This window comes from Falco punctatus (genome assembly GCF_963210335.1).
Source record: "Falco punctatus genome assembly, chromosome: 1".
Classification (NCBI taxonomy): domain Eukaryota; kingdom Metazoa; phylum Chordata; class Aves; order Falconiformes; family Falconidae; genus Falco; species Falco punctatus.
This window is the reverse complement of record NC_137580.1, coordinates 69,865,789-69,888,510: the sequence shown is the minus strand read 5'-3', so window position 1 is coordinate 69,888,510 and position 22,722 is coordinate 69,865,789. Positions and strand designations below refer to the sequence as shown.

Here is a 22,722-nt window from a genome sequence, read left to right as displayed (position 1 = left end):
TTCTTTTAAGTGCATTTAAGTGGGAAGAAAGCAGATAATAAATTAATCCTTTGTGATATACTTACATGTACCACTGCGGGCAGGCAGCATAGTGTTGTTGAGCTATGCTAGGTGCAGGTCTGGCCTGTGCAGTGCCTCCGGGGGCAGTCTGTTAGTCTCATGCAAAAGCAGCCCAGCTCAGAGGAGCCCCATACAGCTGGGTAGTCTCATACAGCCTCCTAGGTGGAGTGCTGTGGTTCCAGGCCGTATAAACTGTTGAGCTCGTCAGCTACTAACACCCCTTTATTTCAGGCCCCTCTGTTGATCGTTCGTGAGCTTTTGTAAGGAAATACATATTTACTTCTTGCAAGCTGATTTGCACTGTAGCTGCTACCTTTTGTGGCAGGGACTTTTATGGGAAGAATTGGTTAAATGACAAGAACCAAGGAAGCAGAGCTGAGCTGTATTCTTGGGCAAGTCAGAACTTTGCTGTGGTATGGCTTAATTGCAGATGCAGGTAAATAATTGCTACTTATCTAACTGCTAGGCTTCTAATTAATTCTTCTAAAGTGCTTTATTCTCCAATGAAAGACTGTATCCATCAGTTTAAAAATAAAAATTTGATCCAGGCTATAATTTTAAACAATTGTACTGAGGCAGATTTCAGCTGCTCCTTGACGGCATTTCATTTGACCCATTGTTAGGCAGGTGGGAAGCCCCGGAGCGGTGGGTGTGCCATTGCCTAAGCTGGTCACCACAGTGCTGAAACCGAAAGCAAGTCAGAAAGTAGTTCTATAACGCCTCTCACAGCAGCAGAACTAAGGTAGATCATTCCTCCTGTGTTTTTAACAGGTGTAGTTCTAGGCACCTAAACCTTGTGCCTTGCAGCAAAAGATGGCAGATTAGGATGTGATTGTGTGTTAAATGTATAAAGCACGAAATAGAACCATGGTACAATCCTTAAATGCTTTGTGGTGGTCTTACCTTAATGGATGAGCAAACCATGTTATATTAGGATATAATATTTATAATAGAGAATCTGTAATGTTAGTAAGTGTCTTATACTCGGTCTTTACTTACAGATGTGGTATATTGAACACCAAGCCCCAATTCTTGGGTTTGGTGAAGGAATTACTATGTGAAAAGCACAAGCCTGTCTTTGGATATTTTTTCTTTCCCCCTGGCTTTAAAACCACAGCCTACTGTAGCAGGCTGTTATTATATACAAATCTGTATGCGCTTCCAGCTTTTATGAGGATACTTCTGCATGTTAAGTAGTTTGTTTTCCTCCAAAGTCTGAGAAGGTAAACTGTGCGCATCAAGCCCATTCTCACTTCTGTTGCTCTACTCAGACAAATCCTGTTAAAGTAATACAGCAAAATTAGTTTTGTTTCTCTCACAAAGCTCTAAAAGGAGAAGGACAGTGTAAGGTTGAACCTCTTGACTCCATATCTCTAGCACAGCTTAATTATGTAATTTTTTTTTCTTCCTGCTTGTTGTTAGATGAGATTGCTGCTCAGCTGTGGCCATGGAACAAGCAGGGGTGTTCTTTTGGTTTTGCTTATGTCTGTAGGGGAGTGGAACACATTTGTAGTTGCAGTTGTAGCACTCAGTCACGATTCCTTTGTAGAAAAAGGACATTTTAGTAATTTCCATGAGATAATAAAATTAAGATCACGAGCATGATAAATTACCATTTCCTTGCATTTCAGAATCTGTCAAGGTAATACTGTCTCTCACAGCCACATATTTTTCTATAGAAAATCTCAAAGAATTTACTAATCTGTTCAAATTATCTACCTAATGTTTACGGGGATAGCTAGTAGCTAAGAACTGAAGTGTCTGCAGAGCCCTTGACCAGTGATTGAGCGAGTTGAATCAATTACTTGCTAGGATGTGCTCGATCATGTCTTGCCACTGGGTGATTTTTCTAACCTAATTTGGAAGCTTCAGACAAAGGGATAAAATTGCCCTGAATGCTAATAAAGACCAGGACTGAGGCAGCAGACAAGATCTTCACAGTCTTGATGCAAAATCAGGGGAAGCTGAACTTGGCATGCTGTGACATGCCTTTTTACTCTATGAGAACAGTAATACTTACCGTTCTTTTGATTATGAATTTGAACAATAGTTATAATAGATTACAAATAAACTTGTAAAATAAGTTTGGAGAAAGGTGCCTGACTTGTGGCAACTACTAGACAAAGTATATGCAATTGAAGTGCAGCTGGCACAAGATTTGATTTCTTGCACTCTATTTAAAAAGCAAAATGCAGAAACTGTGTCATTCATTGTTTTGTGGCTGTATTACACCGTAAGTGTCTCACAGTTAATTTTAGACTTCAGTCTGAATTCCTTAAAATGCTCAATTCAGCTGAAAAAGAGAGACAAAGCAGTAATTATAATGACATTATCCCTGCATCCTCTGGCCTGTGCAACTCTGCTTCCATATGTCTAATTTCTGTCTTTTTCCATATGCTGCCTGCTGTAACTGCCCACTGATGGTTTCCAGGAATGCACTGTGCTGCTGTTAGGCCCTTCTGCAGAGGTTCTTGTGAACCTTCTGGAACTGGACACACATACTGTGCTCAGTACTCTCCCACATGATGCCAGTGATTATTTCTGCCTGAAAACTGGGGGGACTCTGCCTGTAGTTTACTGCACACTGTGGTCTAATTTTATTTCCTGCAAATAAGAGACTGGCATGGCATAAAGATTTTATTGGCATTAATATATGCATTATTCATGAATGATTTAATGGCATTTTGTTAAAAGGGAGGTGGTCTTAAATGTCATGACTTTACCCACACAAACTCTGATAAAAAGTGAAATCATATCTCTCAAAGTTAACCGCTATTTAAAATCAGCTGAAATTACCATGATACTTATTAACAAACCCCAGTCTCTTAGGTTCTTAGCCCTGATACAACATTTCTCTTCATGACAGGATGCATGTGTTTCATTCCTTTTGGGAATGCAAGGAGAGGAGCGCTATAAAACATTAATGCTTTTCATTTTACATCTGCAGGTCTATGTAATAGCTTCAGCCTAATGCTTTCTGAAGATTTAATAAAAGCCAGGGGAAAGGGGTCTTGTGAAAAACATCCATATAGGGTGGTGAGGAAAGAAAAATTGATCCAATTTCATTTAGATTAGCGAAGATGACACTTCATTGGTAGGAGTGATCTAATGAATAAATTGAGAGTGCACTGAGGTTAAGGGAACATCGTAAATGTAATTTATGAGATGCTGTTATGATGGTGAGCAAGTATTAGAGGCTGTCATGAACAAGGGCTGTTTGTCAGAGGCCTGCTTGCATACTTAAGGTTGTGTTCGAATTTAAATCCTTACATGTCACACTTCTGTTACTGAACAGACTCCAAATTTGGCCTAGTGATCCCTCCCTACAGGAGGATTCTACGTTTTATAAAGCTTTTTGAAAAAGGGAACTATATAAAGTTTCTATTCCTGTCAATTTTACTCAAGTAGAATTATTTTACAGACAGTCACAGATGAACTGAATACCATATTCCCTCATCTTCTTGATTAGGTTTACAGACATTACAATTTCCACATACAATAACCTCCTATTAAAACGACCCCACTGAATGACCCTTAGCATGCAAAAGAGGCAGAACAGGCACAGAAGACAGTGGGTGACACAATAACCACCAAGTGCAGCACCCTAAGCATTCTGCAGCGTGCAGTCTGAAAGCATCTTCCTTTCTGGTCAGGGGGCAAACATGAATTGAAGACTGTATATTCCCCAAGGAAGTGGAGAGAATAGCAGTGTGTATAGTAACAAAAATGTGAATCAACTTGACTTGACAACTGTAAAGGGAAAACTTACCAAAGAATTTCCTGGTATTTTTATCACCATGCTGGAATTGTAGCCTATGAACCTTAAACAGTTAGCAGGAAGCTTTCTTTTGGGCTTGGAGAGGAAGACACATGCAAAGGCACACATACTGAGCTGTAGTTAACCCGTATAGAGGCACAGGTGGACACTCTGCAAATAATACAGTTTCAAGTAGTTTTAAAGGTATTTTTGTCCATTTTCGTCTTGTCTATTAGAAGTGTAAAAGCTAAAATAGAATTTATTAATTCTTACAAATGCCAAAAATATCTAGACTCATCAAATATATTCTATACAGTATCCTGTAAAATTAGTTCAGTGAAACTGTAGCGTAGAAATCTGCAGGGAGGCATTTTCCACCTTGATCATAGGCACAGTGCAACATCCTTCCTAAAAAATGACAGAACTTGCAGGTTCTGAGGAATGCTGTGCTGACACCAAGAGCTGGGACTGACCTAGTTGGAGCTGGTTACTTGTACAAAACAGTAGAGTTAAGGAAGAGTTGCTGGCATCTGTCAATAGTAAACCCTAACTGATACCAAAGCTAAAGGCAAGAGCAGGATTTTGATCAACAGAGGAGGGTTTACTCCTGGCTTTAGGACAGTCAAGGAGAAGAAAAAGGAAACTGTTCTGGGAATGAGAAAATCAAATGGGAACTATACTGCAACTGACGGTGCAGGAGGTGCCCACTACATAAAATGAAGAGAGCCACATTTGAGCTTTTTGCTCCCCCTGGTGAAACGTTTTGGCAAGGTATTCCACAGTAGCGCTGCCAGTCATTTCCATAATCCACAGCTACACACAACCCGTGTTTCTGGCAAGGCCCACAGGATCAGTGGGTACGTGCCGAGGGTGCTAGTGCTGTGTCCCAGTCACCGCTTCCTCCTGACACCTGCCTTCGCACAGCAGCCCTTCTGAAAGCAGCTGAGAACCAGGCTCCTCTCACGTTGCGCCATCCCTCTCAGCACTGTGTTTTAAAGGCTGTAGTATTAGTTTTCTGATCAGAGGTATTAAAACGTTGTGGCAAATCTGAGAAGCCTCCACTCTTGAAAGTCAATCCAGCTAGCCACCTCTTGGAAAAAATCAGCACTAACTGGCTATACTTTTAGAAAATACCTGGGTTTTTTTTCTGCAGTTAACCAAACGCAGATCTGAGAAGGACATGATTGTGGCATTTTCTCAGCCAGATGAGCATTAACTTAGGACAAAGCTAATAGGAGATCCTGGCTGACCCATGAATCTTGATTTGAGAAGAGGTCTGCTGCTATTGCTGAGTTCCCTGAAAGGCGCTGAGAAAGAAAGGGACAACTCATTGCCACCTTGGCCTTGCCTTGTCAGCAGACCCCACGTGAGAAGAGCTCTCCCCTCTGTCCTACAGTGGCCAGCACCAGCACATAGCCACTCTCAGTGGCCGAAGAGCTTGCTCTCCCTCCCCTGACATCACGTTGTGCAAAGGCTGAGGTACAGCGGTGACGAAGCAGCAGCTATCCCAATCCCATACAACCCCCTCCCAGCTCTTACAGCCTTCCCACAGCCCTCATCCCATTGTCAAGCTCAGTCCTTTTTTTCTGCCAGCACCTGTATTACCACAGGCTGTGATGACCCGACTGTCTCTTTCAGGACTGAAGTACCACTTACTGTTTCTTGCTACGACCAGAACTGACAGTCCCTCGAAGGCACAAAGGAGTGCGTGAGCTGTGGGGAAGAACAGCTACAGGAAAAGGCAAGCTTTGGAACCTGAACGAGGAAGGAGAGGGAATCGCCAAACCATGGCAGGACTCGCTCACTGTGTGTCACAGTTTCTTACTCAGAAGTTGCATTCTCTCAGCTGTTGAACTCGTCATCTCACAGCCCAGTTTCAACCATCAAGAAGTTAATCACATTAGTCTCCATTTTCTGCTGGTTGTATTCCACCTCGTAACTCCACTCCACGCCTGAACAATTCTGATCCTTTCCCTGGCCTCACACCCACACATTTCATGTAACTGTTGACTGCTGACTGCTCAGTGACTCACTGCCTGGCCAGCCTATTCACTGTACGTTCAGCTATTTCATCTCTTAAGGCACCATCAACACATAAAAATGTTTTTATAAAACTCCACCAGGGCTGCTTTTAAAATAGCAGAAGTAACTGGTACTTGTTTTGATTTCCTCCAGAAAGATTACAGACATGCTGTGTTTACTCAGCAGAAGCGTAAGGGCTGAAGGACCATACTCCTGCAGATATCTGTCTTACGAAGGTTCGCAGGCCTCTGCCTCTTCTCCAGCCTCAGCACCTTCCTCATCCTCCTTGCTGTTTTTCTGAGCTTTCTGCAAAAGTCTGGGCCCCGCCAAGCCAATAACCAGGGCTCCAATTGGAGCAGTGATCAAGATAGCCAAGAAAGCTACTGTCAGTACATCCATTCCGTACTTTTCCAGCTGCTCATCCTGATGACTTCGTGCTGTATCCAGGGCTAGAGAACCTATTGCAGCCTGCAGGAAAGAAAACATTGCTGAGATAGAGCAGGTAACCTTTAGCACTGAGAGAGGGGAAAAAAACGGACTAATCATCAGTCAACTTTATAACATAAATATGACACTTTTAGTACATTTGACCCATTTGTTTCTAGGCAGTACATAGAAAAGTAAATGTTTTAAACTGAACAGAAAGGTTTTCACTTGGCTACAATTTGAATTTCCTAAGCTAACTTACGAGTTCATCTGGATTCCCTCCTGTGAAGAACACTGCTTAGCTGCCATTTTAGCCACATTTCTGGAGGATGTGTGATCAATCATAAAATGGTCAGGGTTGGAAGGGACCTCTGGAGACCATCTAGTCCAACCCCCTAATTAAATGGTCCAGTATATTACGTATAGCAACTGTTACAGTGCCACACTTTGAGAATGCATTCTGACAGCAGTCAAGTAGTAGCAGCTTCTGAAAATTTAGTTCACAAATCTTGCAATAATCCTTGCATGTTCTGATTATTAACTTTTGTTTGCAAGTAATCATGCTATTGAGGCAAAGTCTAAATGACTAAATGATCACGGAAATAAAGAAGCAGGAATGCAGCCAGCCTGAGGCTTCTCTAGCGATGCCTAGTGGCTGTCAGACTACCCCTTACCAAAATGACCACAAACTGAAAACCCATTCTGAGCCTCTGGTGTGACTGTCCCTGCAGACATTTCATGTGTAAGAGGGAAACACTTCTACCTTTGAGAGTTCTTAGAATCTATATGTAAAGGCACAACAATCTGCAACAGCTGAGAAATAATTAAACTTCCTATGATATATGTTCAATTTGCTGTCATTTTATTAAGAGTACAACCCAGGACGCAAGCAAAACACCTTCACATAGAAGGTTTTCCATGCACTTTTCAAGTAGATTTACCATGGTTTAGAATATGAACTGTCCATATACTACCCTGTCCTGACCCGCTCCCTGTTGGCTCCCCAAAACCACAGGGAATAAGGGTATTCAGGCCACGTGTACAACAGTATTTTAGGCACCTGTTTACTGCTGTGCTACTTAAAACTTTGCTAAGGACAATAGCTATAGCCTGGAATGAAGGTGATGTTGGACTGTTTACCTGGACAGTGGCTTTGGGAATCCATGCCAACGAGACAAATACTTTCTCCTTGAAATTAAACCCAGCAAAACACACCATCAGGAATGTTGCCATGATTCGCACAACTAGGGCAATGCCTAACATAGCAACACAGAGCCCTGCAACAAAGACAAACACTTCTCAGAACTGTTGTGTACGGGTGCCTGAGGTGAACAAGCCTCATAAAACAGTAGCTTCACAGTGGGGTTGGTTTGGTTTTTGTTTTTTTTTTTTTTTTGGGGGGGGGGGGGGGTTGTGTGTGTGTGTGTCAGCCATAGTATACTTAGTTTTAGATTTCTTTATAGAGATTCTTTGGAAGCCAGTAATGAAAGCTGGATAGTTAGTGAATGATCTTACCAACAGTTTCAGGCCTAAGAGACGTAACAGATACTTCTGCTCCAATTAAACCAAAAAGAAAAGGTTGAAAGATGTTCCACGCAACTGCAACAATTTTTTCTACTTCCCTCTGCAATGAAAACAAAAGTAATCTATAAATTCACTAAACCATGGCCAACCAGACACAGCATTTCATTAAAGGACAAAGTGAAAATGTATCATCAAGATTGTCCAGAATTGCTCCTCCTTTGAGCTTAAAACATTCAAAATCAGCTGCGCACCTTTGGAAGGTCAGAGTGGGCCTAGCTCTGCTAGTACATACACACTTGCTATCTCAAGAAAAGAAATAAAAATCACTGATATTTGAACAGTAACAGAGCAGTTCGCAGAAAAGAGGAGGAAAATAAAGCATAGTTGATTTTCAGTATTTAGGAAGACTTAATTTGAACAGCTTTGCCGTTAAGTTTCTGAGCCTTTGGGAACAGCATGCTTAAACATGTTCTTCCATTTGTATCCGCGCAGTCAGACCCTGCCAAGCTTCAGTCCTGCTTGTGCCGCACTGAGAGGCCTGTCTCTGTATAAGGAGCAAAGTTAGACTGAGCAAGTCTGAAATCCCATACCAGTAAAAAGTGTTGAACTTCCCAGTGCAATGTCTTGTACAAGGGCAAAGCCATCTTTTTTCCTTGGGTTTGAACTTTACACCTACAATTTTCCTAAATGATCTACTGCTAGGATAAACTAGAATCTTCCCCTGACGTGCGAAGGTACACACAGCATATCTAACAGCACTTTTTTCATTAAGTGGGTTCTGCAACAGCAAATGAACCTTCAGGCTGGAGTGTGTGGAAAATGTAAAGTGCAGTGCTCTGTCACTTAATGATCAGCCTAGACACGTCCTGCCCTTGCTGTTCTCTCTGGGACTCATCCTGCGACATCTCTTGCTCTTCAGTCAGTGGAATGGTAGATGACTGTAATACAAAAACTTCTGTAACCTTAGAGGGAATGAAGTGGAAATACGCACACTTCTAGATGTTTTTCTTAATTTCCCTCATTTGTCCTTGTTATCTCGCCCTTTTTTTGGCTGAAAAAAAAAAAATCCTCTTTACAGATGTTAGCATTATTTCAGTCTGTTTACTGCCCATTTAACTGTTCCAGCAATAGGTACAGTGTTCCTTGTTCTCTGTGGACAAGTGTTTGCCAAGTGACTTCCACCAGAACAGTAGACGGCAGTGGCCTTTGAGAAGCTCAGCAGGAAAACCTTGGTAATATATATTGTGTATACAGTATGCAGACATCTCTGACTGTATGTGATAAAAAAGAGCGAAGGCATTTGAAATCAACATCCTTAAGGCCAAGAAGCTTCATGCCCTGATAAAAGAATTTAAATGAAGCATTTATAGTTTGTGTATACTTTTTAAGGTCCTTCCTTCTGAAATGCTTTAGAAGCTTTTCAGTAGAAAGCTTTATCAGTTGCAATGTCCTTAAGCAGCCAAGTCCCAAGATGAGGTTTTTCTTCTTTTGAAACTGGACAACACTGTAATACTTTAAACAGAAACCATGGTTTCCTTTTTTGTTTTAACAAACCTTGAGATCTTACTGAACTCAGGGTCTAGATGGGGATAATAACGTGGACTGTGCTATATTCGATCCCCTTTCCTTTCTCTTCTTCTCCCCTTCTCCTAGTGCGTGTCACAACGCTACAGCTGTGGAGAGAAAGATGCCCTCAAAACCACTGAGTGTAGATGGTATCCAGCAAAGGAGGCAGTAAGGCATGCCAGGGTACAGAAATGCAGTGGGACAGCAACAGCAAGATGAAGCAGGGTTAGCAGCTAAGAGAAAGTGGCTAAAAAGCATTCTGTTGTATGTTTTTTTGTATGGCCTTACATCACCATTTATTGTGGGCACCCTGCCCTCTAATTTATCCAGAATACACTGGCTGGGATTTGGGAAAGATGAGAGAGGATGGTTAATTACTGTTTTATATTTTGGCCATGTGCACAACTGTATTTTAGGCACCTGTTTGTAAATCTTACCATAAAGTGACTGTGTGAGGCTACAGGCACTCACAGAGCTGGGACATAAAGCTTTGGATTCCTAGTCAAGTGCCTTGACAACTAAATCTCTTCTACTTAAGGCTTAGGCATGTCTAAGAAAAGCCTGTGAGTGTTTCTCTGTCAGTATGTTAGGCTCTGTATCGACAGATAATCACATACATGGTAACTTTCTGTCATGCTAAACATTAAAGACTTCCAAAATAAACGTAGATTTTTTAAAAAAAATCCATATACCCCCTAAAGCTTCATAAATGCACCATTACCACTCCCGACAAAGGCAAACTCCTGTCAGGCTGTACCTTCAGAGGAGTTTTGGTATGACATGCTTTATATAAACATTCACCTTTTCATCAGACCATCCCACACCTGCAACAAAAGCTAAGACTAATGTGCAGAGCCCTCCTGATCCAGGGAAGCCAAAGTAGATGCTTCCAAAAACAGCAAACATGGACAGCCCAAGTACGAAATATGATCTCTTCCATGCCAGAGATGCCTGCAGCCAAGGAAAGAAACAAAAAAGTAAATTTATTTTAGAAATGGAGGAAAAAGGTTACTTCTGTTAATTGTGAAAACAACAATTTGAAAATAAAAATTGCCATTAACCGTTGTGAAATAATCAAAGCTTTCAAGTGAGATGAACCGATCAGTTGAGTTGAGGGTTTTTTTGGACATTAACTCCTAAGAAATTCAGATTTTGGAAATTTAATATTTTCTTCTGACCATCCAAAAATCTTATTGCCAATAGGCTTTTTACATCACAAGGAACATGATACTCTAACAGCCCTGCTTCAACTCTGTGACAGCAGGATTTTCTACCTGTGCAGTCCAGAACTAGAACAGTTTCTCCAAGGAGAGGTGAAACCCTTGCCACTAGATGTTTTTAAGGACAAGTCAAATGAACATTTGCCAGGGTCACTCTAAGTTTTATTCAATCCAGTCTCACAGCAGACAGTTACATCTTTGCCATTGTTCCCCATTTCTATTTATCTGTTTAGCTCCTGTATCACACTTCTTATGTTATTTAATAAGAAGAAAATCTGGTCTCACTGAGGACAATAGATGCTTTGCAAATTGACTTCAGTAGTCCAGAACATACCTACTTTCTTCCACAATTTTCTGTTCAGTTAATTGCCCTTTAATAGTAAATTAATCTACTGCCTTATAAGAGCTTAATTTTTCTTGAAAGTAACACATTCTAATTAGCACCAAATTACATGCCAAATCACTTAAAGCCTACAATTGGCCTGCTTTAATAGTTTTTAATCCCAGGCCTACTAGAAATATCTTAAAGAAGTAAACTGTGTCACACATCAATCCAATTGATGATTATTTTACTGTATGAATTAAGTATCAGACCTTCTCTGCTTTATGTGTGGACATTTCCATCACTTTCAATGACAGGAGAATGGTGAGCTGGGTTCCAAACCCTGCATCAGGAAGGACTGTCAGATCATACATGGTTATTGCTGCAGTAAACAAGTAATCAACTCTAAACCGCATCCTTACTTGACAGGCTTTGCAACCTGGAAGCTGTTAGCACTGCACTAGCTTTCCCCAAAAACAGTTTCATGTGAAGCTTGGAAATGAGTAACTTAGAAACATTGTCCCTTAGCAAAGAATGCCTATTTAATGAAAAGGGTTTTTTACTGGGTTTTTACCTGATCGCGGCTTGGGAAATAGCGAACAAACATTCCCAGAATCCCCCCAGCTGCTATGCCAACAGCAACCTCCAGCACTCCACGGAGCACGTTGTACAGAGTAGAACCTATTTGGCAAAAGAAAACCAGTCTCAGTAAGCCATACACAGACCCTTCACGCACAAACCACACTAGAGACCTACAAGGCTGATTCCAGGACAGTGTCTGCTTTAAATCAGTCGGGGCGAAGGGGTTCAGGAGGGAACCTATGGGCCTGAATGAACAGGGTTGTGCAACTTTCTCTCTGAAAGCTAATGCTAAGAAAGTGTGCCAGAGAAGCCAGAGCAAGAGCCAGTGCGAGAACATTGCCAAACCCAGGGAAATGTGAAAGCAGAACGTTGGGCGTGCAGGGACCAGACTTGGCAGCTAAGGGCGCAGACAGGGGAAACATTTCTTTGAAAGTTGTGACCCACAATTCAGAGCAGACAGTGTTATACCAAGACTTTTCTTCCTAGGTAATTTCCCTCTCAATATTCAAGTCTACACACAAACTTTATAAGAAGATGTCATTAAGTTACAAACCAGTCAGTCATAACAGAGCACACATTCATCAAAATATTCCTGTTTGTTCTGGATTTCACCACATACAGATTAACCAGCATACCAGAAGAGAAAGCCATCCCAAGGCAAGTATTGAAGCCTGTGATAGCCAGAATGTCATCAATGCTGCCAGCTGCCATTAGCAATGTTGGGACGCCCTTCTCTACTCCGTATCCCCCAGCTTGTAAAATCAGCATTGAGGGAACCACCACAGCAGGTGAGACAGCACCTAGAACAAAACTGAAAACACACGGGTTCAGCTTCTCTTAAAAAGAAAGCACTGAACTAAAACACGTCAAAATATTCTGACACCAGTTCTTTTAAAGTATAAACAGACCTTTACATGAGGTATTTTCCTTGCCTTTCCCTGCTAATTACAAGCAGGGATTTTTTCTATGCAGAATTGCAATCAGCTCTTAATTCCTGCCCAACTGAACAGCATTGAAAGTAAAGGGCTCCACAGACTAAGACTTGAATATACACTGCAGGCCAGTTATGCTCCTTGGTAAATGTCTCAATTGTCCCATTTAGGAACCCAGTTTAGACATGCTTAATGACTCAGTAGCCCAGTTCCTTCTCATAAAAATCAGCGCGTGGCAGAGGAATTAATCCACCTTGCTCCAGCATATAGGTCCAGACCGAGTCCACCATTTTAGATAGAACTAAGAGGAAAAGGTTTCTTCTTCAAGGATATTACTCCAGAATATAACATGCCACATCCTTGCCTTTGACTTGTGACAGGAAGACTGTCCTATGTGTACCTCTCTACGAGGAAATGCTGATTTCCAGCATGAAGATTTTCCAAATTGTGGTATCATCTTCTGTCCCTAAAAGCCCCTGTGCTGTGGTTAAAGACTCAGGGATTGCACCATCCTTCTTCCTTCTTCAAGTGCTCAGATCACAAACGCAGAAGAGTGATGATGCAAGAACCCCTCCACAGCCTGGAAATGTGACCTTTAAATTAGCCACAGAACCAGACGGGAATGGTAAGCAAACACACACAGGGGCTAAGCACAGCTTCCTGACCGGCACCGAACTGAAGTCTCTGCTTAGCACAGGGAACTAACTGCACTTGGATCATTTAACTGTGGCGTGAGAACAGGCACCTTCATCATACAGGAGAGAAAAGAGTGCATTACCCTAATATAAATCCCCATTGCCACGGCAAATGCATGAACAAGTAGGCGAGAACAGCAGCTGTGCACGTTTCGGAGAGGCACGGTCCAAAAGAAAGCCGTAAACAGACTGCTTTCAGCTTCCTCAGCGCCTGCAAGATACAAGCACGTTCAGACAATCAGTACCTTCAGCTTTATAGAGAGGAAATACATTTACAATCTGATATGGTTTGCCAAAAGAATCCTCGGACGTGCAGTACAGGATGTGACAGCTTTACACGGGCTCAGCCAGAGAGGCTCAAGCACAACCGCATTTGGAGTTAAAATTCCAAGCGTGGCAGTGAAGCTCACTGAATTTTGACTAAGTTTGACACAGGAAGGCAGAAAATACTGTTTGGCTTCTTGTGCTGAACAAATTAAATGTGAGAGGCTGAACAAACGGCGATCCGTTTGAAAAGCACACCCTCAACACAGCTGGCTTGCCCAGAGTCACTTGAGGTCATTTGCTCCACCCACAAAAGATTTTGCCATAATCCCACAAGTTGCATCAGCACCCCAAAAAATTTTCCCCAAAAATCCACAAACAAATCATGAAAAGTTGTACAACTACATCAACCTGGCAGAAGGAGCCAAGCATCTCTCCTTTCAGCTGTCTCTCACTTGATACCCAGTGCAGATCAAGGTCCATTTGGCTCAGCAACTTCTATTTAAAAATTTCTCTAAAACAAGAGTATTTACTCACAAGAGCTGCCTTTAATATTAGACACAAGCATGACTCTGCTAGGATAGGTCCCTAATTTTGACGGAGGAGTGGGGGGATATAATAAAATCACCATGTCGCGCTTTTTACCAGCACAGTTTGTCCCAGCATAATTAGGGCTGAGAATCACCACAGCAACTGACATCTTTGTCTTCACAGCTTCAATTACACGACGAACAACCATAAACTGACACACAGAAGAAAAACGAGTCAAGACTGAAGTTCCCTCGGCAAAAAAAAAGTTGTTGTGGAATAGAAAGAAAAACAAGCGCACGGAACTGGGCACCCAAGCTCTGTTTAACAACACACAGTCCATGCTCATACAAGCATCAATGTCTTAGAAAAAAAAGATGATAGTAATCTAGGAAACCAGGCATTTTTCAAGAATAATAAACGCCTATTTTCCAAAATACCTAAAGCACCGGCGACTCTCTAGGTTTTATTTGGTTAAGAAAAATTAGTTCATTTGTTCTGAACTAGCTATACTTAACCTAAGTTTTATATAAACATTAAGCGGTCCCTTAATCTTAAATAGATAGGGGCCAATATGGTACAGCTATATTTCAGCCATCAAGCAAAATCTTGCCTTCATTTATTTACAGAACATCATGTTTCACAGTGTGCAGAGGAAAATTTTTTTTATTCACAGAAGCGTTATGGGCTTCATTGCGATGTAAAGCATTGTTTCTGTAGTGCAGTGGGAGTCATTTCTGCAATGAATATATCTGCGTTAAAATGGCAATGATTAAAAAAAAAGAAGAGAAAAAAGTGAAAAAGGCACACAGGTTTGATTTTTTGGGTGGCGGATTATTTTTTTTAATTTGTGTCAACACAAGCAGTATTCTCTTTCAAGGACTGGGGATCTCTTCCATTGCTTGTTTTAGTTTGTCAGTGTGAACTGACAGGGAGTTTGTCGAGAGTGTAAACTCTTCCTGCCAGACCATGATAGAGTACATGTCCTCAAGGTGCTCTGCTCACAAAATTCAGGAAATATCTTTAAGGCAAGGGGGGGAAATAGTTACGAAATCAGTTTTCTTCAGGTATTTTTTGGTTGCTTGCCTAGTCTACAAATCCAACTGCCAATATTAACATACAATAGAAGCTGTGCTTTCTGTAACGATATAATTTGCAGATCCTCTGAGACTGAACAGTTCTGTATTTTTAACAGAACCCATAATCGAATTTTTTTTGAGGGCTGTTGTACACCTTGCCTCACAGAAAGGTTGTTGCCATACCTTTGGGTCCAGGCCAAGTCCTGCTCTGGTCAAGATAATTGAAAGAGCAATATTCCTCAGTGCTGCAGACCAGCGTAGGTTTATCTGAACTATGTCACTAATGAATGGGGTATTTCGGATAAGGAAACCGGCAAGCAGCATCCCTTAAATGAAAGCAAATAAGCTCCTGTCAAATGATTTGGTTTTATTGCACAAGAAAAGCTTGCATAGCATTCTTAAAAATAAGACACCATATTATGTATTTATGAGAGACAAGGAAACAATTAACTTCCTGAATTATTAGCTGTGTTTCAACAATGGGGACTGGGGCATGGGAAGAGAGACATATTTTAAAGCAATGAAAGTGGCCTAATAACACACCAGGTCACCAATGAATAAACCTGCAGGATGCTGACACACAGCTTTAGTGCAAGTCAACAGAATTCAGCTTTGTTCACCAGGTACAGGTCATACCTACCATAAGCAAAGACACCTCTGCATCTTTAAAGATATTTTTCTTGTTAACTTTTTTTAGCATGAAAAAGGGAAAATCCCTTAATATTGCACATTTACCTCAGAAGTTGAAAACTGTTAAAAAATCCTCTTAGGTGTAAGAAATGCAAGTATCACAGGAACCATAACACTGAGTTCATTAGGAAATATAATCTAAAACAGCTAATCATGGACCAACGTAGACATTTTAAAATGCTCTGGCAATATGACTCTTACACAAAGAGGGGATAAAAAGGGGGGGGGGGGGGGAACCAGGAACTTTGTCTTATCCTCTATTTGTGTTACTTGTAAGATCCAACCTTTTGCAAATATTAGCAAAAGTATCTAATCAGAGACTTCCTACAAAGCTATCGGAACACTGTAGTTCTGGAAAGATACTGAAAAGTATGGGAAAGGTTGACTTTAAATATATATCTGTGGAGATTAATTGTAGCTCCTGATGATTTAAAGGTATATTTTGGTGGCAGAAATGTGTATTAGCAATATTAAGAAACAGGAAAACAAAAAAGACAAAATGTAAACAAACTGTGCTGGCGGGTCCCAGCTTGGTCTGAGCCTTGGCTGTGGACTTGATTTGTCCTGGAACTTGCTAAACTTTGAGACACTGTTCTTCCTACCACCTCCCGGAAAAAAAAACAAACAGTGGCATAATTAATCTGTGGTAGCTCATGACAATTATATCAGGCTAGCATAATGATCACATGCTCTTTGCCATGTTTGCATGAGGTCCAAGTCACTGGAGCTGATCTGGAGATCTACTTAAAGCAAAAAAACTCCACCTCAAAGGATACCTTCACTGTTCTGCTCCATGTTGCCTGCTGCAGAAACCTCTCTGCAATGCATACCTAAGATACACTGTATGACTTGTTCCAGCAGCAATTTCACTCCTTTTTTCCTGAGACAGCAGCTCATTTATAAGGTGCTTAAGTGCTCACAGCCAGCCACGTTACACTTAGCTGCACCTAGCACAACTGGGTTAAAGGCATCTAAGAGTACAAGATTGTTCTTTTTTTACACTAAAAATACAATTTACATACATTGTCTATTTCTTCTTCTGACTCATAGATTTCTCCAATTTTCCACAGGCTGGTGATCTGAACAGTGAACTCTGTCCTAAGCAACTCAACAGACGTGTGCTGTCATGCTCGAGTTTCTGTTGTTCAGTATTACTTGTCTGACAAGCAGTTTCATGCTTAACTCATAACTTTTAGATACAGATGTAATTAAAAAAAAAGTAGAATCCAAATGGTCAAGCTTTTTTTTTTTTTTTTTTTTTTTTTAAGGGGGTTGTTTACTTAGAATGGGCAGATTCCCTGTGCATTACATTCTGCATTCGTATTATTGCAGGCATGCATGCTATATGCAAAACTTCCCTCCCTCTCATTTGAATTTCTTGCTTGTGAAACGAAGTGGTGCAAGAACATGTGTGCTGCCTGGGACAGAGCTGTGCATGAAGCCACCTGGCCCTTCCGTAACCAGGGCTACTGTGCGAGGCACACCACCAGCCACCCAGGTTACAAAATCACACCTGTGCGCTACAGGGAGGTGTTTGTAGCCCACTCGGCCATGAAGTTTTACTGTCTGTCAACAGCTTTACTCATTTATGCACTAGGTATAGTAAAGGGGCAGTAGACAGCTGGTGAGAACCCAGAGCTTCATTTTTCAGCTTCGTTGACAGCACAGCACTTCACAATATTGTACTGATCTAATCAAAACCTCCTCTAGGAAAGTAGTCTGAAAAGGTTCTGATGATGTTAGAATTCATGTAATTTTCACCTCCCATTTCTATTTTGCGTTTTTGTGTAAAATAATTCAGAATTATTCCTTGTGGTGAGTTTATTTTCTCAGGTTTGAGTTATCTTGAAATAAAGGAAGGAAAAGAAAGAAATTGCTTTGGACTACCAGTAGTAGAGAATTCTTGTAGTGTTTTCTTTGGAAAATATTTTCATTGTGTGAAGATACATGCGAAATAGCTCAGCAGTAACTTCCTTATGAATTAATTATTCTACTGTAACAGGAGGTCTAGATTACAAGTCCTGTTCGGTGACACTAAACACAAATTTTAAGTAACTGTGACAGAGGGGACTGAAGGACAATAACCTTTGCATCTGTTGGTACACAGTTCTCTGGCCCCCAAAGAGTTAAGAGCCTTAGTAACATATAGGCAATTTCAGAGCCAGTTTGGGGAATTTTGTACTTTCTCAGAGAGGACCAGATAAAAGTCACTTGGAAAAGCTACAGCTTTTGAGCGTGACACAATTTGTTTTTTCCCCAATCCAAACATACCTAGCATGCGAGATACTACTTGATAGTTTAACCACCACAAATATGCAGGAGGAAAAGAAGGAAGGATCTCTTACCCAGAAGAGCGGGGAGAGGAGGTAGTGTTCGTATTTTAATGAATCCAAAAATTTTACCTCCAATGACAGCAAAAAAATAAAGAAACAGAATTCCAAACAGATTTCCACCTGGGAGACACTCAGTCCCAGTGATGGACCAAACCACAGCCCAAACCAGGATCACAACTGCAACTGGAACAAAACAAGAAATACTCACATTTAATCATCTCTCAGGGACAACTTTGTTTGCTATTAGATCACATTTGTTTTTCTACTAATGGAAAAGGTACCACGACTTTCAGAAATAAAATCACTTACCTTAAAAATTAGTTTAATCATAACACTATTTAATATTTGATGCTCCCTAAAACTGATGTTCTGATTTTATAGGGCTAAGATACTTTAAAAAATGGTAACAGGGACGTGGTTAGGGACCAAAACGTATTGAGTGAGCCTTGGGCCACCGTGGAAAGCATTTCACAGGTCCCAAACTTAAAGCTAGGATTTTCACTAACTTCTCTTGCATTTGCTTATCTCCCTTCAGCTACTTCAGAACTGCAGTAAGAACCTCTTGCTGTACAGCCTGGCCTATCTTCAAGCTAATGACTGCAGCTCCAGTCTGATTTTTAAAAGAATTTAACCACCACTTTTTGACTGGATGTGCTTGTGCAATACATTGCTATCCCTGGTGCAGGGTTTGGGGGGGGCGGGGGGGGGGGGGGGGAATAATACCTGAAGGTGGTCATGTCTCTGGACAGTCTGAAGTAGTCCAGATATTTCCCTTGATACATCTATCAGAGAGGGATAATACGGGGGGGGGGGGGGGGGGGGAGAAAAAAAAAAAGGTCCTGAAAAGTATTATGATAACAGTAAGCAAAAATACTATAAAATATGTGAAATATTATGGTCTTTCCAGGTTCCTAGATCTGTTCCTATATTTATCCAACAAGAACAGGCATGCACAGATATAAAAGCAAAATACAGAAGGAGGAAAAAATGTGTTGAATAAAAGGTACTGCATTTTCAGATTGGATTTTTCTTGATCTTATCGGAGGGTGACAAGGTGGCAAAGGGAAGACCGGTATAATTCCAAACATAAAAGCCTAAGAATCCCAAGTAAGAGAGAACAGAGGCTGCAGAAGCAGTCAAAGCCACAGGAAGTGTCTTTTGTTCAGAAAAGCCTTAAGTAACGGGCTAGGCAGGCACTCTTCTCTGCGAGCCTTCAGTGTAGGGCAAATCAGTTTGCTTTGCAGTTAGGATTCTTGGCTTTGCATCTCTAGAGTAATAAGGAACAAAAGAAGGTATCATGTAGCGTCTTGTATTTGTTGCCTTAATTCAATAAAAAGCCATCCAGTGTGCCAAAAATACCACTGTGTTTACAATCATCTTAATGCTCTCACACCAAAATGAACTATCAAGACGAGAATTGGGAGGTCTTTCTCCTGATGAAAGCACTTTGCAATGCAAAAGCAAACCTACCACATTAAACACAGAAGAGGGGACAGAGGAACAAAATCTATGCATTCAAATCTTTGTTTCACCTCATTTTCTTTCCCTGTTACAACACTGAAACAAAAGTGTGGTACGCAAAACATAGCTGTTTCCCTGCATTATTTTCAAGGGCAATGGACAGATACCACACCCAGAGAAACAAGTACTTCTTTCTTACGTACCATTTGTCACTGTTTGGGCCAGTAAACCTTGCGGAGGACAAGTACATATTTGCCTCCATGTTCTTGCAGGTGTTGAAGACCCTGCTAGTGGTTCCGGAGGCTGCTGAGCACGGTGATTCAAGAGAGCAGTTTCTTCTGTTTGCACATTCCCATCAGCAGCTTTGGCATCCACTGCTGGTCCCTCCTGAATGCAAACAACGAGACTGTGTCAGGAGCCACACCTCGTACATTTGAAGTAGTGTACAAGACTTAACAATCAGCTGTGATGCACTAGATCCACGCTGTCTACAGATGACTATATTAACTAAACAATTGCTGTAGGAATGGTCCAGCTTTGTAGTATATTTGGGATTTTTGGTTATGTGTTTTTGCGTGGCATAAAGGACTGAATATGAGAGACCGCGGGACATTCACCTTTTATCTGCTACTGACAGGACTCCTGTCACAAATAGCACCTGTTCAGCAACAATATCAGAATATTTGATGAAGAAACAATAACAACAAGCCAGGTTCAGCTTGTTTCATATACAAGCCAAATATTAATATTTTCTGTAATTTGATAGTGTTCTGCTTCCAGACTGGATTTCACAATACAGTTAACGATTAGCATCATTCCGGTGAGACAGTGTCCTTAATATAACTGCTAAATAACTTCTGTTGCAAAGCCTTGAATCAAAATAACAAAACCTACTTCTGATTAGACAAAGGTGAAAGAAACAACCGCTGGCCAGTGCAAGCACTACTCACGTGATCCATTGCTGGAATGCTCAAGCTGGTAAGTCAAGGCAGAGATGGAGAAATACTACACTGGGAGTTACTTCCTTGCAGAATGGTTCTGTGAAGCTGTCCTCTTATACCGATTCATCTACTTATCCATATTCATAGCCAAAGCACTTTTTGACCATTTTTGGATGTGTGTCCCAATTTTTGGGTCCTTATTTTTTGACAAGTTAATCATCTACCTTCCCTTATGATTATTCACCTTCATGTCAGCTCACTGTCATAGCATGGACATGGAATTCTTGCCTATACTGTGATTTGGCCCTCTTCCAGCAATAGTTCCCCATTTCCAATTATTTTTGTCTCATCTCTCCCTAGATATACACATATAAAAATATATATAGCTCCCTTACTTAGAGTCACAGTTGGAACACAAATCTTGTGATCTTTCAGCACAGAGTTCCTGGTTTATCTACCCTATGATTCTGTGATCATCAGCTACCTGTGTGTGTAAAGACAGGCCATACAGTACTTATCTTTACAGTTAAGACTACATTGACTCAAGTGCCTTTTATGTTAAGCATTTTATTCTTACTTGCATTCACTACAAATCTTTTTGAAAGCCACAGAAGTTTCCAAGAACACTGGAAATAAATACATATAGAGGTCTAAAACTATGGAGTTTCTTATTTTTATTAGGCAAGAAAAGGACGACATGCATGAACAACTTTCAGCCAGCACACTGACAGGCACAATTTGAAAGCAAAGAAGCAATCTCAAGTCCATGCAATTCTCTTCCATAGCTGACTGTAAAACGTATGCTGATGCATTTTCCACTTCAAGCTGAAATTGCAACCATTGATTAGGAGCAATCCAACATACTGCAGACTTTTAAAAACATGAACATCTGTTAATTTTAAGAAATTCCCACCGAGGAGATTTCTCTTTGTATTCCCTTCAGATGTAGAAATTTTAACAGATGTAGGAAGAAAAAGGAAAGGAAAAAGATTCCTTCTGAGTAGAACTGTACTTTGATTACCTCACTTTGCTCATGCATGGGAATCATGCCATTTTTCTCACATACTGATGGCTCGGAATCTTCATTGTCATTTACAATAGCCTCCTTTATCATTGCTGCAAACCTAATGAAAGCAGTAAAGATAGAACAGTTAGAAAGAAGCAAATAATACTATTTTCCAGCTAGAAGACTTCTCAGTGATGTTGTCTCCTTCCTCATACATCGTGTGAAAAAACCCTTACAGCCCAATTTGGAACTTAATGCTTTTTGCATGCCTGTGTATGTTGTGCGTAAGAACAAGAGACAGAAACTAACAGACCAGTATTCAGCTTACAGAGTCAAGCACTAAAAAAAAAAATCTAAAAATCTGAGTTTCAGAATGAGGATGACCTGTGCTAACCTGTTATTTACTCCTTAAAAGTATGGCTGTAACATCTATATATCTATTTGTACCTCCTATCAACACACGTTAAAGGTTATTTGCTGTCAATACCACTTACCAGGACCATAATTTCTGAAAGGGTCACAGCCCCTGCGTGCACAGCAGTGCAAGCAACCACACATAAAGTTAAGAACAGCTATAGTTTCTAAAGCATACATGTGAGAGGACGCTTTTTCCATAACTTAAACGTGACCAGATCCAACTTAATTTTCAGGGAAATTTTCAAGAACATGGTTCTGTTAGATGCCACTCCAAACACACTGACTGAATGTCTGAGAAAGAGAAGATGCCTATTTGAATAAAGATTTAGGGCCATGCACAGCTTACACTCTATATCCAGGTGAGGCTGACAGAACATGGCTCTTTTTTGCTGCTCATACCCCCATGGAGACACTTCTCAGACCGGGTCATTGTCATTGTATTTACACAGTCTAACTGGGCTACTTCTTGTCCCATAGATGTTAACAAAAGATAGCAGTGTACTGTTCTGTAGGTCAGATTTTTTTTGTGTGTGTGCAAATATTTACTGTAGTTTCAGAAGCTTGAGCCAGCAGGAATGGCACACACATACCTGAAGATAAGGCTTGCTAGTGTTCTTTTCTGTAACAGCAAACATGTGCGTATATTCTCCACAACTGTATTTCAGGGTCGACAATGTTTTCTTGAAATCTTTCACATTGCTCTGGCTATATAAAACGCCACTCAAGTTAAGCCAGAACTTTTGAGACAAGAAATTCCTCCCTTGCTAAATTGCTGGAAGCAAGTCAGAGACCCGATTCTGATTTATAAATATATGTTTGATACTTGGAAACAATTGATGCCACAAAGAAAGACAGGGGCTACTGTTAATACCTGGGTGGTTTTGTTTGAGCTGATCT

The 22,722-nt window shown here is 40.8% G+C and overlaps 1 protein-coding gene and 1 long non-coding RNA gene across 2 annotated transcripts; one reads left to right on the top strand and one right to left on the bottom strand.

Annotated features, from left to right (window-relative positions):
• Positions 1 to 73: 73 nt before the first annotated feature.
• On the bottom strand, positions 74 to 21,520 carry LOC308063497 (sodium/hydrogen exchanger 9B2-like). Its single transcript, XM_080386555.1, has 11 exons — positions 21,424 to 21,520; positions 19,665 to 19,848; positions 18,013 to 18,183; positions 15,161 to 15,303; positions 13,190 to 13,317; positions 12,115 to 12,290; positions 11,472 to 11,578; positions 10,157 to 10,306; positions 7,781 to 7,889; positions 7,406 to 7,542; positions 74 to 6,307 (listed from the first exon to the last, which is right to left on the bottom strand). Exons 1-11 carry the CDS (start codon positions 21,514 to 21,516, stop codon positions 6,068 to 6,070), a joined length of 1,638 nt encoding a protein of 545 aa, XP_080242681.1. The 5' UTR covers positions 21,517 to 21,520; the 3' UTR covers positions 74 to 6,067.
• On the top strand, positions 6,209 to 13,103 carry LOC308063565. Its single transcript, XR_013927987.1, has 3 exons — positions 6,209 to 6,341; positions 12,101 to 12,267; positions 12,792 to 13,103. It is a non-coding gene; the product is annotated as an uncharacterized lncRNA (long non-coding RNA).
• Positions 21,521 to 22,722: the final 1,202 nt, after the last annotated feature.